A 17,235-nucleotide genomic window follows, 5' to 3' on the forward strand; every position below is an offset into this window, starting at 1 on the left:
TGTGGGTGTGCATTCCTCAACAGAAAGGTGCACATGTGGTCTGAATCTAGACGGTGACATTTCAATTCAATACACAGAGAGATGTAAAGTGGCAAGAAGAATAAACTTTGACAGTATGGTGCACAACGGACCAACTGAAAAGTGTTTTATTTTCCAGATCTTCTTAAGACAAGCATGCAAAGAAAACCTTTACTACTTGGAAAGCAAAGCACGCAGTGCTGGTATTTGAATCCTTAGGGGCCAGGGAGCAGGTCTGGTGTCTCAGTGAGGATGGGAGCCCAGGGATGGGTCACATTATCAATAGGCCACACAAGGCAGGAGCAGAGAGCCCTAGAGCTTCTTCTGAAATGTACATCTCCAGTGGGTAAGACAAAGACCAGTGAAGAAAAAAAAAGAAAAGAGGGTGTGTGTGTGTTTGTTTAAACAAATCCATTTTATTTATCTTCTTTATATTTCCCTGGCAGCATTTAAGCCCTGCAATCAGTAATCAGTGCAGACAGACACCCATCCAGTGGATCACATTAACAAAACTGTTTGTGATTTCAGACATGCCTTGTGGTAGGACAGACCTCCCTGGCTCCTGGCCAAAGGAGGTCTGAGCTTGGCTGGCTCTGCAACTACTTTGCTGCTGTTGTTCCTCCTCTCTTTGTCTTCCTCTGCCCAAGGAGCCACTCTCACTCATCCTTTCCTGACCCTGCTGCTAACACACAAAACCCATGGGACAGTCCAGACAATACCTTATTCCCTCTGGGCCACCAGTCATGCACAAGACTGCAGTCCCCATGCGATGGCAGTGTAGATTTCTTATGACTCTTGTAGTTTTAACGATAAAAGTAATGCCACCGAATGCGTTGCTTTAACAGGGTAAGAGTTCACTAATAGAAACCATCTACAAAAAAGCAGCTTTCAAAAGCAAATAGCTTGTTACTTCAGCTGACACCACATCCATCCTCCTCTTTCAACTTGTACCACGTACACCCTACCCTTCAGGACTTGATCGTACTAGCTGCCATTCACTGTCACCATTTATAGATTTAAGATAATGGCAAAACTAATAGCAAATATGCTTTCCAACTGTCCAAAGGAGAATGACCATAAACCAAAAACAAATAAATACATAAAGCCCAGAGCATCATCCCTCATAAATAGCACACATAGACTTACACAAATAAGAGCAGTCATGTGATAAAACAAGCCCTGGGGGAGCAAAAAGATCACCTTAACATTAAAAACAGCACAGACAAAATGTATGTGGTTTGAACACAGGACATGAAGGGTTAACAAAGAAAAATATTTAAGTCACTTAAACAAATCACTCCTGATAAGGTCTCTGGAGGCAAAAACGAGTGATAAAAGTGTCTAAACTGGAAAGTTAAAAAACTCTTTTACTTCTTTTTCATTTTGTTACATAGAAAAACAGAGACAGAGCATTGATTACAACACTAGTTTCATTTACATATGTATATATACATTTTTAACACCAGCAATATATGGCTTTGAACCTGCTAATCGTTTCTTAGTTCAAGCAAACTCTGAGGCTGACCCATGGCCAGCAGTGCAATCAGAAAGAGATAAAATGCAGGTTTAAATACAGTACTAAACCACTCAGAGTAGTCTCCCACCACTAACTTACAGAGGTTTCCTCAGGTCAGCGACTGGCCTTGAGTTGAGGAGGCAAACTCTTTTGCTGCTTCTTAAAAAAAAAAAAAAAGAAAGAAAGAAAAAAGAGACAGTGTTAATTCCTTTCCCCTCCACTTCCAAATGATTTGCCTTTGTAACCATGCTCCTGAAGTTGCTGTAAATTACTAGTAGTCTAATCAGGCTTACAGCCATTTGCAATTACAATATGCAGTTCATTCTCATCTTGCTATTAACTTTCCCTTCCCACAATGAACTACAGAATAATTTGGGTTGGAAGGGACCACATTGACACCAACCTCTTGCTAAAGCACAGCTTCAACATTGGGTCAGATCGCCCAAGCCTCATGCAGTCACAACAGAGTGGCCTCCAGGGCTGCAGACAGCACCACCGCTCTCCGGTGGAGTGTGTTCCTCACACCCACGCAGAACTTTTCCTGCTGCAACATGTGGCTGCTGCCTCTTATCCTCCCTGCACCTCTGAGATAAACCACTGTTTATTCAGCTGCTTCATTCTGGCAGCTCTGCACTCTGATCTCTGGAGGCCCTGGCGTGACTGGCCTTTAGGGTGCTTGGCCGTCCCATTAGTATCTCCACGGCAACACAGAGAACCAGAAGGGTGCATGAAACTTCTAGAAACCTACCAATTGCAAATTATTTTCAAAGCAAACACACCTATTTTCTTTTTCCATTTAATTTCAGGAGGGTGTCAGTGTTTACAGCAGCAGCTGAGCAGGGACTGCTCTCTGCCAGCAGGATGCTTCACCAGCCCTGCAGAGAGCCCCCGGCCACACTGCTGGCATGAAGCTTGCGCCAGGAAGAGCAGCACAGTGCCAGAGACTGGGAGCCCCAGCCAGCAGCGAGAGGACCACAGGGCACCTGCGGGCACCCAACCCAGGCGAGGGAGAGCGTGGCGAAGAGGCCTGAAAGGAGGCTGTGGGGCAGGAGCAGCTGCCTTGCGCCTGCTCAGCCATGCACGGCCCTTCGCTGGAGCAGTCCGATGGTGAGGGGAGGCAGGACAGAGCAGCGAGGTGAGGAAAGGTGGTGAGGCGTGGTGAGGTGGAGGCACATGGCAGAGCAAGGCAAGGCTGAGGCAGCAGCCCCAGCCTCCTCCCTGCCTCCTGGGCTGCTGCAGGCTGAGCTCTCGGCTAGGAGGAGACAGGATCTGTCTATTCCAGAAGGCTTCTAGAGAAAAGGATGGATTAAAACCGTGGAAACACCTCATTACACGGTGCCAGCCCTACCCGCTAAGGGGGCGCGGGAGGTCAAGGAGCTGCCACACTCATCATGGCGGCCAAGGGCGCCCCGCAGCGCCACTCTCACTATGGCGAGGCAGAGCCGGGACGACCCTCTCGACATGGCGGCCGGGGCGGGACGTGGGCGGAACCACCCCGGCGGCCGGCAGCAGCGGGGCGGTCCCGCAGCGCTGGGAGCCCTCGGGCCGCCCCCGTCCGGCGCGCTGGGGGCGGTCGAGCGGCTGCCCCGGCCCTGCCGCCGGGCGCCCAAGGCCGCGCCCGCAAGATGGCGTCCGGCTGCCCCGGAAGCGCTCTGCGCGCGGGGAGGCGCCCAACATGGCGTGGCGGTGCTGGGCCAGCGCCTGCGGCCCGCGGCCGCACAGGTACCGGCGGGCCGGGGAGCGGGTGGCCGGGGGCGGGCGGGCGGGCGCGGCGGTGCTGACGGTCCGCGTCTTTCCCCCGCAGGCTGACGGTGCTGCTGGAGCAGCGACAGGGTTTCCGCCGGGCGCGGCCGCGGCCCGAGGAGCCCCCTGACGCCGCCGCCGCCGCCGCCGAGGCGCGGCCCGGCCCGCCGCCCCCGCGCCGCAGCCTCTGCCCGCCGCCGCCGACGACCCGCGCCGGCCGCCCCTCGCCGCGCCGCTTGGTCAAGCCGCTGCTCTTCGCGGTGGGGGTAAGTGGCTCCTGGGGCCGGGGGCTGCCGTGCCCGGCTGTGGGAGGGGAGCGGGGTCGGCAGGGAGCCCCGGCGGGCGGCTGCGTGGCGGGACCCCGTCTCTCAGCGGTGCTTGAGTTCCCGTTAACGTGCTAGCGTCGCTCAGGGCTGAGCCACCGGGACGGCGTGTAACGTAGGCCCGGGGCGAGCCTGGCTTGCCCCCGGAGCCACCCGCGGGCTGCCCTCGGGACGGTGCGCTCGTTTTGACCGTACCCGATGCCCCCCAGTTCACAGGCTCTGCCTTCGGATCCGCCGCCATCTGGCAGTACGAGTCGCTCAAGTCGCGGGTCCAGACCTACTTTGAGGAAGCTCGAGCAGACTGGTTGGATAAAATACGGCCGCAGAAGAGGGGGGACTTCAGAAAGCAGGTACACGGAGCCAGGCCCGGCCTGTTCGCACACGGGTGGGTCCCTGCGGAAGCGTAAAGCGTGAACACATCTTTCCTGTGGTGTAGGCACATCTGCGAGCACCGTTTGTACAACAGATGCTCGTGCAGTTTATCCTGATTTTTAACTTGGAGAAATAATACGTTCTCAGCAAATTACAGTACGTGTCCTTACAAGAAAACGTGATCGAATTCGTTCTAGAAAACTGTAACTCACAATATCACTGCAAAAGTTACACTGGAGAAAAATACCATCTTCACCCTGAAATGCAGGGAAGAGAGGTCAGTAGTAGTAGTTTATAGATCTAAACTAGGTACCTTTTACTTTTTCACTAAAAAAAAATTCTGTTCTTGCTATGTCTTGCTAGTGTTCTTAAAAGTGAGCATGAACTCTGAAAGAGGACAGAGCTAGTTTAAATTCTGAACCTTAAGCATAATGCTCTGGCTTCTGAAATGCATCTGTATTTTCAACCTGTGCTACGCAAATACAAGGGTTTAGAGGGCTTTTTTTCTTCATGAGAGGTAACATTTCCATGCCAATACTTCGGAGTTTGGGCAGTACGAGCAACGTAAGTACTGCAAGACTTGTTATAAATTTAGTTGACATCCCGAAAGTGCCAGTCATTTAGTTTTCAATTAAGTGTATTTAAAACTAAACTGAACGTGCATGTATGCTTTATGTTTGTTTCAAGGTTACTACTGTGGCTTGTGATAGACCAGGCTTGATTACTCTTTCAGGACTGCTTGTCCGAGGGAAGTAGGGCTGAGTGTGGAGCTGGAGAAGCACAGGGTTCTGGGTAGGACACAGAGGAGCTGTTTTTGTAATGCATATTGCATGCACCGTGGTACTTCTTTCGAAATGGGCATGTGTTGTGGGTTAACTGTGATGGGCACACTCCACATAGCTGCTTCCTCCACAAACCCACAGTGGGATGGAGGAAGAGGAAAGGAAGAATAAAAGCAGGAAAACTTGGGGGTGAAGATAAAATGACGACCAAATAATAAGTGAAGGATAAATGGGAGAAGAGGGGGGGGGGGGGGGGGAACCAAAACAAGTTATGCAAAGGCAGTTGCTCACCATTTGCTGTGGGTAGACCAATGGCCAGCCAGTTCATGAGCAAAACATGGCTAAACCTCCTGAAATCCTGTCTTATCCCTTTTGTTGCTGAGCATGACATTATATGGTAGGGAATATCTCTTTGGTTATTTCAGGTCGTGTGCCTGGTGTGTCCCCTCCCAGCCTATTGCACACCCCCAGTCTATCCACTGCAGGGGTGGAGTAAGAAATGGAGATGGTCTTGGTGCTGTGCAAACACTGTTCAGCAAAAACTAGAACAGTAATGTGTTACGAGTAATGTTTTGGTCAAAAATCTAAACCATAGCACCATGTATGAGCTGCTGTAGAGGAAATTAACTCTGTCCTAGCCAGGCCCAGTACAGCATGCTTTCTTGCTCAGTGTGTATGAACTGCAGGTGAGGTTATGATTGCCACTTAATATTTTGAATAATTTTGGGTTTATACTTTTGTTCTCATTCAAAACCTGAAGAGGAAGATCTGGTGGTTAGCTATCCAAAAAATAAAACAAAACTGCCCTATAATTAATAGGCTTAAACTCCCAATCCCCATCTTCAGCTGGTAAGTTCTAGTTTTAAAAGTTCAGAATCCCCCCAATAGCTTCTGAGGGCATCTACTTCTTATATTTTACAAAAAACATGTTCGCTTAGTGTTCTTGTACTGGAGAACTTTGTAGGAAATACCGGTATCTGTATCCTCTGCCAGAGAATTAAAAAAAAATGCAATGAAACAGTGAATGATTTGTTTCATACAGCATTATTTCCCCTTGCCTCCAACCTACAGGTAATTTTTATGACATTGTCCTCATCAATATGGTTGGAAGGTCATTGAGCTGTCAATAAAATATTTGTCCAAAATTGTTCTGAAAGCTGAGGAAGGGAAGCAGGGGTGGAATTTGTCTGTGGGCTGACTGCACTCAAAATAAACTTTTTCAGGGGTTTTAAACTTGGAGGAGGGCTGGGTGAGCTGGACGCAAGGGGGAATGGATTCCACATCTTGTGAGCCACCTCTGCAAAAGTGACCCTGGCACAAAAGTGGAATCTCTCAAAGGTGGGTGGTGTGATGTTAGACAGCATTAGGATGAGGCTTAGTCGAGGCAGGGTTTATGCTAACTTTGGCCAGTCAGCTAAAGTAAGCATTATGGGCTAGATCCTTGTTTAGTACAAGTAGAGATAAACCTGTGGAGTTGCGTAAAAGGGTATAACCCTGTTCTTTTTGAAGAAACTCTTCATCTATGCTCGAATATTTTATGAAAAGGAGGGTAGATAACTATTCTTGAGTAAGGAAATGCCAACTTGAAAAGCTAAACCAATCAGAAATAAAAAATTTTGAAACTGATTTACTTAACAGATTTCAAACAAATGCTTTTCATTCTTAAAAAGGTAGAACCTTGTGTGACTGTTTTTGAAATTGCAAATACTCTGCAGTGGCACTGATGTACAACAATTCCATTTCAGGTTAACAGCTGGTGGAATAACCTGACTGAGGGTCAGCGGACTGTGACAGGTTTGTGTTAGCTTACAAGTATTAGACATTCACAGGAAGAGAAATATGGCAAACAGGTACAGTATGTTAAAACAGATGGCTTTCATACCATGTTTAGATCGTTAGGCACAAAGCATGTGTAAACTTACACCTGCATATACACTATTTCTGCTACACTTCCTTCTCACAAACTATTTTTTTTGTATGCATTAAAGAAATTCCTATGCCTCTGTGTGAGAGAGTGTGGAGGATTAGCTAGAATCTTCCCCTGGCAACATTTTTCTCAGGAACTGTGAAAAACGACAAATGCTTTTAGAAGGAATATGAGTATATATTCCACTGATATGTGGAAGTAAAACTCCCTTATAATTTTTTGCTATTTTACGTATGTAGCGTTGCAAACAAGAAGGAACTATCTTGTGAGCTTTCCTTTAGCCATGATGTAGTTTTGACTGGTTAGCCTAACATCACTTGAAATCCTTAAGATAAATGTAATGTGCGGAGAGAAATTGTTGAAAACTTGATTAAAATCTAAATAAAGTAGCTAAGCCATATCTGCTCTTATATATTCTACACGTTAACAAGTCCTGTCAAGAAGTTTTGTACAATGCTTTGAATTGCTCTTCAGCATGCAAGCCAAGTCACGATACAGAAACAAATACTGTATTGGGGGGGGGCAAAGATTCATATTCTGTAGTCCCTAGAGTATCCCACAACATCGAGTTAATCTAACAAGCAGTATAAAGTCTAGCTGGTAGACCCTGAGCCATTCGGATACTTAACCCTGATTGCCATAACAAGGTTGGGCTTACTGTACTGAAATTGCTGAGAGTTCTGTGACATCTTAGTGTAGCATGCAGCGAAAATATTTCCTCTAATAAAAGAGCATGATGGAATAGGATGGAGTGCCAAAAGAAGAGGGCTATTAAAATTTTGGTTCTGGGATTTATGTATCATAGTTTTTCACAGTTCTTCCATTTGGTTGCAAACTTCAAATAGAGAATAATTATGTGACATCTACCATTCTGTAAAGGAAGCACAATTTTCCCCTTTAATGTTTCTAACTATTATAAGAATTTTAAATACCTAAATGCTTGGCTAGAAATAGAGAAGGCACTTTAAACAAGAAACAATAACTTTGCATCATTATGTTTCTAATTATTTACATTCTTATTTAAACTGAAATAAGATTGCAATAAACATCTGTGAAGTAAAAAGCTGTGCATTTGCTATCTCCCAAAGGTAACTATGCCTTAGCAATGCCAACTCAACCTTTTATGCTCGATGTCTAAACAGTATCTTTACAATTGCTTCAAAACCAAACCTCCCCAGAAAGTGGAAGGGATGTGTACTGCATGTCTGTGTGCTTCCCCTGGCCTCCGTGTGCAGTTAAATGCAACCGTGCAGCAGATTGGTGGCACTTGGGAATAAGCAGCTAGAGAGGCAAGCAATGAGACCTCTTAAGCTGGCTCTTGTTTTGTTGGTTCAATGGAATAGAAGTTTGAAACCATGGCTTGAATGTCTTAAGTACGGATTTTCTGGATTGTTGCATGCATTCATTCGTTACATTGTACGTCAAAACAGTTGCAATTAAATGTCATATTTCTGACATGCTTCCATTATATAAATATAGCTTTCAGTATTTTTCTTTGCTTTTTCTAAACTCTTTATAAAGTAAGAAGTGGATACTGCTTGTAATGAAGTAGTGAAGAAAAAGTATGATTCTTGTAAGCTTACTTTTGAATGCAAGCATTATGGTGCGTTATGTTCATAATTTGCTTTTATACTGTTTTTTTCCTCTTAATAGGTATTATAGCTGCAAATGTCTTTGTATTCTGTTTATGGAGGCTGCCTGGTATGCGACGGATTATGTTTACATATTTCACCTCAGATCCATCCTCTAGTAAGTGAACAGGAGTTTGAGGGACTTTTCTACATTGGGATGTAGTAGAACCTCTGATCATACTGCAAAAGTGTTGGGTGGCACACAGCTTACTGGCAGCTCCATCACCTACAACCAATCTCAGCTATGCCTAAATACATTGTTTTGTTTAGACAGCAAACACTTTGAGGGGAAAAAGTTAGAAGTAATGTATTAAGAAAAAAAACCTTACTGGTGCTTTTCTAAATATTGTAATGTCAAAAGTGTTGCCTGCTATCTGGCCTTTTCCTGCATTCAGTTGCTAGTATTTAATAGCAGAACAATTAGTATTCATTTCTACAGTAAAGAATTAAAAGGATGAGACAAATATGCATTAGGAGAGTACTTTCTGCTAGTCTCTTAATTTCTGCTGAAAAAGGGGAAACTCAATCAATTCCCCCCACACACACTCTAAAGCTAAAGATAGCTGTTACCCAGATCTGAGCATCAGTCACCCCAAACACCCCTGTTTTAAATAATGTTGACTTTTAAACCTGCTAATTGGCTTTTTTGCATTTTCAAGACTGCTGTTTCAGTGAGGAGAGCTAGTAGCTTTTTGAAAAGAAAATGAGTTTTCCTTTGAGTCCATCTCTAGCAAAATAATTTTATATAGATGCTCATATAATATATTAAAAATCTTTCCCCATATGCGTATATGAATAAAATCTTTTTTCATTTCAAAAGCATAGGAGATGTGTCGTAAGATGTTTCATATGAAACATTCCCCAGTAGGTAATTAAGGCTTTCTAAAGTAGCTGTTTGTACAGTTTGCATATCTCTGGGGTATATGTTCTACCTTTCAAAAGATATTGCATAGAATTTGAAATTTGTTACATTTCTGGGTTTATTATATGGCTTGTATTTGAGAATTCTAAGCATAATTAGCCTATAGTATGTCTTGATAAATTTCTAGTCTGCATGACAGGTAAGTTAAAGCAAATTAAAACACTGACTTTTTCTTCCCCTATTGTTTTTCTCTTTTGTAGGAGCCCTGTGTTCTCCCATGTTGCTCTCTACATTTAGTCACTTCTCTCTGTTCCACATGGCAGCAAATATGTATGTTTTATGGAGTTTTTCTAGCAGCATTGTCTCTCTTCTGGGATGTGAGCAGTTTATTGCAGTGTATCTTTCTGCTGGTAATGTTAAATACATATTTACAACACTTAAAAATATAAATATATATTAATGCAAGTAAAGTGTGTGCATGGTTAATAGATGTATGATGACAGATGGACATCGTTCAGTCCCACACATTGCTCTATACTAGCTGCAGTACTTACTTGCTGTCGTACAGAATTTTGATGGGTTTAGGATATTTGGCTTCAAAATATCATGACAATACAAGTATCTGGTTTTAAGTTGTGCTTAGCTACCAAAATAAAATAGCTGTTAATACAGCCTCATGGGAGTTTTGTGGGAAAAGATGACAGTTAATTCAAGTTAAAACAAACACCACCACCACCGCCTCCCTGCCCCCCCCCCCCCCCCCCAAAAAAAAAAAAAACCCGAAAACCAAACCACACCACCTACACTAGCTTCCTTAGGAAGATGTATGGATAATGTTGTTGTAATCTCTGATGTTTGTCTGCATTGCTGGCATTGTTTCCAATAGTCCTTTTTCCTTTCTAGGGGTTATCTCCACTTTTGTCAGTTATGTTGCTAAAATGGCCACTGGAAGGTTTGAACCATCCCTTGGAGCTGTAAGTATTTCAGAATATGAGAGACCTTATAATGATCTCTGAAGCCATTTTCGAAGCCTGCTGTATTATTTAACCTGCTTAAAAGCCAAGAATATATTTGGGATAGTGGAAACTAGGAAAGTTGACCAAAACCAAGTAACCAGGCAGTGATTCCTGTGTAAGAACTTGCCTATTCTTCAAATATGTTAACTTTTGTAGCAGCAGCCCAGAACTAATGCCACTTAATGCTAATGGCTTGTAAATGAGTACTTAACAGCAGGACCTCTTGTCACTGAGCAGATAGTTCAGTTCTGTAGCTTGCTTCATAAATGTTATTGCATAATTGTGTATCACAGTCTCCTCTAATTGAAAATAGAATACTTCAGAAAAGAGATAATCTAGTCAGACAAACAAAATCAGCATGTGATACTAGTGGAAGTTGTAGGGCATGCTCTGCAGAAAGGGTAGTGCTCCTGCCAAAAGTCTCACAGTATGAAAGATATGAGGCAGGCTGAGGAGGTGTTGTGGTTGTCTGTTCTTTGCAAGTATTTTTAGTAGTAGAACATTTTGAAACACTTAACTTGCTATAAGTTTGAGGCTATAACTTAGCCATTTGCCAAGTTTTAAAGGCTTCTTAACTTACTTTACTAAATAATTCTGATAAAAGCCAAAAGTCAGATTCTTACTTCTCAGTTGGAATGAAAAAAATCTGTTGAGCAGTCCCTAAGTTAGAATTTTTGGTAGTGCTGTCTATGTATTGTCCCTTTATCTTGTGAATAAACTATATCTGGAGCAAGTTACTTTCCATTAGTCTTATTGATCTGAACTTACTGAAATTGCTACACATTGTGTTAGTTTACTGTATTCACAGCCTTTCCATTGAGGTATTTCATGGATACAAAAGCCCATGGTCAGTTTAGTACAGACCAGGGAATTGCTTGTTTCATTGACAAAAGATTTCTTGTCTCTGTCCATCCGTTATTTTCCTTGTTTTGGTACAAGCTTCAGAATCATTCCCTTCATCTGAGATGTCTGTGTTTGATTAATATATGTTAGATTTCTAGGGCTTACTGGGGAAAAAAGCATGTTAACATAAATAGTTATCTTAAAAGTCAGGGAGATTATTTCTTAATTATATAAGAGCATCTGAGGGGTATTTTTTCCAGTATGTATAATTTCAGATATTGACATTAAATAATGGTGTCTTGTTTTATTTTTATTCTGAACTTTGCTGTGGTGCTTTGTACTTTAAGGTTTACTACAGGGTTGCATTTGAAAATAAAAGCCAAAAGGAAAGCGGGTTCACATGCAGAAAAACAAATTTTCCCTTATGTAACAACTCAGCATACTTTTATGTATTTTAATGTATTTACAGTCAGGAGCTATAATGACTGTCCTTGCAGCTGTATGTACAAAGATGCCAGAAGCAAAACTAGCCATCATATTTCTTCCGATGTTCACATTTACAGCAGGAAACGTAAGTGCCTTTGAACTTCAAAGAAATCCCACTCTTAAAACATTTTCCCCACACCTCTCCAGTATCCGAGCGTGTGTCCTCTTCATTCGTGTTTCTAAGCTGTTAAATTTATTTTGAAAGACAATATAGGTCATGGGGAAGTCCTGGAGACCGATTCTGAATTGTTGCAGCCTAACACAGTCATTACACAAGTGTGTAGTGAATTCAGAATTATCTTAAATGCTGTCCTCCATGGGTCTGTTTCAGATCTGATACTAAGAGGTGAAAGAAGTTGGGAGGAACTTGGGTTCACCTATCTAAGGAAACGTGCATAGATATACTGTTCTTTCTGATGGATGATATTTTTTTTAGCACCACTTGTTACAGGCTAATTTAATACTGATACACTCTTTTTGAAGAAAAACTTAATCAAGGTGGGAAAAACAGAATTTCACTTCTCAAGGGAGATAACATTCCAGCCCTGGAGGAGTACCTGCCTCCTCATTAGGATACCATCTTTTGATACTTTTAAGAACAATGTTGGGATTGGAAATAAACTATTGAGGCTTTTCTTCATGTGTAGTACCAGGACCCCTTTTTTGTTTCATTAAGGCATATCTACTACCCCACTTAAGAAAAGCTTCTCATGTATATCTTGACTTACTTCAATAAGTTAATCATCTTTGGTCCACTACTTAGAAGTTGTTTTACTTGAAGCAGTTAAGCTTTGTCATTTCAAGATCATGAGATTTAATATTTTTTGTAAGTGAAGCTTATAGATTTGAACAAGTGTTCTTAGATGTAGCCTTCGTGTTTTTCTTGCACTTCTGTTGAGTGGACCTGGTTTTTTGCATGCTACCCTTTAACTGCATCTTTCCTAAAAAAGATGGTGAAGGTAGAATATTGGCAGACCCACAGAGAGCATTGCCATGAGGAAGTACTCATTGCAACAGTAAAACAAGAGCAACATTGGCTATTGCAGTATAAACATTGGAATAATTTTAGCCCTACTGTGTAATTGTATTTCCAAACTTTATGTACTCTTTTAGCCTACCTTATATATACTGTAATCAGCTTTTAAAATAAACAAGCCAATGTGGCGGTATAGCTGCTATTCTAACACATATACTTAAGGAAAGAAATCCTACTTAAAGTAACATTTCATCTTAGCATTAAAGCTGTTGGTCTTTTTGGAATGAGGTGTTTAGTAAAATTTTTGCATAATTACAGTTATGGTGGTTTGTGTCTCCTGAGGATGGTATACAGTTGCTCATGCTGTTTCCGGCCGTGGAGTTGTTCACTATCATTCTGATTTTCTACCTTGCAACAGATGTGTCATTAGGACAGTGTGATGATCAATTTATATCAGATAAGATGACAGGGGTGCTGCCCCACATGTTCTATCCACTAGAGGGTTGTGTTTGGGAGGACAGGTGCACATAAATCTAATATGTCAGAATTAGTGAATGACAATGTTGCAATTATGTATTTTGTGGTGTCTTTTATAGCATGTACTCTTTCAAGTAACTTCCTCTTTTTTTTTTTTTTTTTTTTTTTCCTTTCCCCCTGACCTGAGTTTGGAATGTATGTGTAGCTTTACAAATGAAGATTGGAAGAGACTGAGTATTTGAAAGGGACACATTCCTACCCCACACTATTCTGTAGCTGCTCAGTCTGTGTTTTGACAGCACAGTACAGCTAAGGACTGAGTCTGTTGTTTTAAAACTTTTTTTTTACAGTGATTGCTTTGATATAAAGTTTATGGGATGTTTTTTGATCCCAAATTTTTGCTCTGTGCCAGAATATGAAACTGTGTTATCAGTGGCCATTATATGCTGTGACTAATCCTGTCAATTCCATGTTCTGTTCCTTTCCAGGCTTTAAAAGCCATAATTGCATTTGACACTGCAGGGCTTGCTCTAGGCTGGAGACTTTTTGACCATGCTGCACATCTTGGGGGAGCTCTCTTTGGAATGTAAGTCTGTATTTACTAACTCCTGTTTGTTCTGTACTTAAACGAATCCTATATGTTTTCCTCTTATCTCTGAAGTGTGGGTGTTTTTTGGAAAGTTCTCATAAGTAGCATTGAAGATAACTCACTGTTATCCTTGTCATGCTATAAAATTGTGTGGAAAATACTGTTAATAGATGCTTAGAACTGAAAGAAATTGTGCTGAACTGCCTTAGAGTGATAGATTAGATGTCAGATTGTCCTGTCACCATAACCTGGACTGGCTGTCTCTTTTCAGTGTGCTGGGGAGAGCAGGACAGAGTCACAAGGCAGAAAAGATTCTCACAAAACACAGCATGGACAAATTAAAATAACTTTAGAATTAAACGGCTAAGAAAATTTCTTTGTCTCAGTGTTTTTCCCCTAATTGCCAATTTAGAGGGATCTACAGAGTTGGTATAAGCTCAGGCCAAATTCCTTTGAGAAGCCTGTACTGCTGTTTCTCAGTGTTGCTGCGTTGTCTTTGTGTGGAGCCTTCCTAATTGGGAAGAACTACTAGAAACCAGTTTGTAGGAAACAGTTCTGCATTGTTCCATGTTTGAACAACATTACTGTCACACCACGCAGCCGCTCGCTCACTCCCCCTGCCCCGATGGGATGGGGGAGAGAATTGGAGGAGTAAGACTGAGAAAACTCCTGGGTTGAGATAAGAACAGTTTAATAATTGAAATAAAGTAAAATAGTAATAACAATATAATAATAGTAGTAATAATAATATACAAAGCACAGTGTAATTGCTCACCACCTGCTGACTGATGCCCAGCCAGTCCCCGAGCAGCGATCGCTGTCCCCCAGCCAACTCCCCGCAGCTTATATACTGAGCATGACATCATATGGTATGGAATAGCCCTTTGGGCAGTTTGGATCAACTATCCTGGCTGTGCCCCCTCCCAGTTTCTTGTGCACCCAGCAAAGCATGGGAAGCTGAAAAGTCCTGGACTAGTATAAGCAGTACTTAGCAACAACTAAAACATCAGTGTGTTATCAGCATTCTTCTCATCCTAAATCCAAACCACAGCACTATGCCTGCTACTAGGAAGAAAATTAACTCTATCCCAGCTGAAACCAGGACAAATACCTACTGAGTTTTTCCGCTTCTACCTGATAGCAATATTGTCTTAATTTGCACACTTATTGCTAAGAGCATTTTTAAACATTTTATGTAGGCATTTAAGATTTAACTAGGCCAGACAAAGAACGGGCGGAAGACACTTTTATTTTAGTCTACAAACTGGTTTGCCTTTGTTTGCTACTTCTTGGCTTTGGTGTCTGTAAGTTCTGTGCTGCACAGTCTCCATTTCTCCCCTTCTCTGGCATCACAAATGCATCTGATGTAGTCTTGCTGATTCGTAACTACTTTCTGCCATAATGTATCTATACCAGTTTGTTCATTATAATACAGATTGACATATTATTAAAATAGGATAGCAGCTGCAGTAAAAATTGTCTTGAGTTGGCAAGTATCTTGCCTTCCTCGCGTACATATGTTCTGCCTATATGTTCTACTCTGGGATCGTTTTGGCCACTTCATCTTAAAACAGGGCCTCTATTTAGGATATATGTTGAATGGGCGAAGTATTTTCTATGCATTGCCTCACAGACAATTACCTGCTTTGGAAAGTGGCTACATGATTTAAAGGAATGCCCAGTTTATGTAGCACTGGCTGGCTCATAAAAGTGCTTTTGTTATTCAGGACTGAGGTATGAAGTTAGGTTTGTGGGAGAACCTTCAACCTATTTCCATGCAGTTGCTTCCCCTCCTGCCTTTCCACCATAACTTCCCTTGCTTAATTGCTTATGTTAATACTCATATATCAGCATATATAGTTCTCTCTGAACGTAAATTAAGCTAGAACACTTTGATAGATTAAATCTTCATTTAGATGTTTACAGAAGAAAATTAAGTTCGAATGGAATGTGGCTGTTCATTATGGGGCAGTTGTATTTACATATGAGAAAAATATTTTTACTTGGTGTTGTCAGTAAGGATTAGCACAAGCAACAGTACTGTTTCAACAGTCTCTTAAATGGAAATAGTTTTTTGCATCTTTAAGTAGGAATCATGAGAGCATGAAATTAAAGACATGAAAACCATTCATTCTCAGGACCGAGACAAGCAAGAACACAAAGAAGTTAGCTATTAGTATTCAAGAGAATAAGTGGCTTATCTGCCACCCACTTTCCAAGAATGTTGTTCTTTCTGCCTCGGTTTATCTTGTCTCCTATACTAAGCATTTGAGTTACTTGATTTTAGTGATCAGCCTGTTCCTCAGATACAGCGAAAAGTTACAGTTAGTTTTAACTGGTATTTTCTTTCTCAGGTGGTATGTGACATACGGCCATGAGCTCATATGGAAGAACAGAGAACCACTGGTGAAAGCCTGGCATGAAATGAGGACAAAGAACACAGGAAAAGGAGGAGGTGGAAGATCTAACTGATTCTAATCCTAGAGATTCCTTGTGCCCAGGTGGTATATTACTTGAAGACATGGGATTGAATTGGTTTTGAAGGTTTTTTGCTATTCCACATTACGCCTCTAAGGAGCTGAAGTTTCTAATGTAAACTACAGTTACAAAAATGTATATCAATAGAAAATGAACTCTGAGAAAGGTGGAACAATAAAGGTTTTTATCCTATTGCGCTCTGAGGTAATAGTCTGCATTACATATTTTAAAGGAGGGTCGTGGTTTAACCCCAGCCAGCAACTAAGCACCACCCAGCCACTCACTCACTCCCCCTGCCCCCATGGGATGGGGGAGAGAATTGGAGGAGTAAGAGTGAGAAACACTCCTGGGTTGAGATAAGAACAGTTTAATAATTGAAATAAAGTAAAATAGTAATGATAATAATAACAATACAATAATGATTATGATAATAATAATAATAATATACAAAGCAAGTGATGCACAATGGAATTGCTCACCACCTGCAGACCGATACCCAGACAGTTCCCGAGCAGCGATCGCTGCTCCCCGGCCAACCCCCCCCAGTTTCTATACTGAGCATGACGCCATATGGTATGGAGTAGCCCTTTGGGCAGTTTGGATCAACTATCCTGGCTGTGCCCCCTCCCAGTTTCTTGTGCACCTGGCAGAGCATGGGAAGCTGAAAAGTCCCTGACTAGCATAAGCAGTACTTAGCAACAACTGAAACATCAGTGTGTTATCAGCATTATTCTCATCCTAAATCCAAACCACAGTACTGTGCCAGCTACTAGGAAGAAAATTAAATCTATCCCAGCTGAAACCAGGACAAGGAGGAATAAAAAAAAAGCTTTCCAATGAAGTGAGTGAAAGCTCTGTCCAAAAAATTTCAAAATAGGATACAACTGGTTAATACCTAAGAAGATTTAAAACTGAAGAAGTTAATGGATCACGCAACCCCCTAACGCCTGCCAAACAACACTAGGTGCTTTCCTAGAAGGCACGCTTTAGACAGATTGGACTCAGCATAAGGCTAATGGGGTGAAGTTCAGTGGTCTTTATTGTTGAAAAGAAGCCATGGTCTCTTGCATCTTAAACTTGAAATACATGAAGCAATACTGGATTGTTTGCCAAAGCTTACATACTGGTTAATGGTCCAGCTTTATTTGTCAGCTGTGGCTTATTCAACTTATGTTTTCCATTTCTGTCTGCTTCCA

General features: G+C 42.1%; 1 protein-coding gene across 1 annotated transcript; it reads left to right on the top strand.

Annotated features, from left to right (window-relative positions):
- The first annotated feature begins 3,209 nt into the window (after nt 1-3,209).
- On the top strand, nt 3,210-16,223 carry PARL (presenilin associated rhomboid like). Its single transcript, XM_075716196.1, has 10 exons — nt 3,210-3,256; nt 3,339-3,543; nt 3,810-3,950; nt 6,500-6,548; nt 8,335-8,430; nt 9,435-9,584; nt 10,078-10,148; nt 11,503-11,604; nt 13,461-13,558; nt 15,916-16,223. The coding sequence occupies exons 1-10, from the start codon at nt 3,210-3,212 to the stop codon at nt 16,031-16,033; spliced, it is 1,077 nt and encodes a 358-aa protein (XP_075572311.1). The 3' UTR covers nt 16,034-16,223.
- The last annotated feature ends 1,012 nt before the right edge of the window (nt 16,224-17,235 follow it).

The sequence above is a fragment of the Pelecanus crispus genome, chromosome 9, assembly GCF_030463565.1.
Source record: "Pelecanus crispus isolate bPelCri1 chromosome 9, bPelCri1.pri, whole genome shotgun sequence".
Lineage (NCBI taxonomy): Eukaryota > Metazoa > Chordata > Aves > Pelecaniformes > Pelecanidae > Pelecanus > Pelecanus crispus.

Coding starts and splice junctions, on each gene's coding strand:
- PARL (XM_075716196.1), top strand. CDS start 3,210: ATGGCGTGGCGGTGCTGGGCCAGCGCCTGCGGCCCGCGGCCGCACAG. Junction 3,951..6,499: donor GGGGGGACTTCAGAAAGCAG/GTACACGGAGCC, acceptor ATTCCATTTCAG/GTTAACAGCTGGTGGAATAA. Junction 11,605..13,460: donor TCACATTTACAGCAGGAAAC/GTAAGTGCCTTT, acceptor GTTCCTTTCCAG/GCTTTAAAAGCCATAATTGC.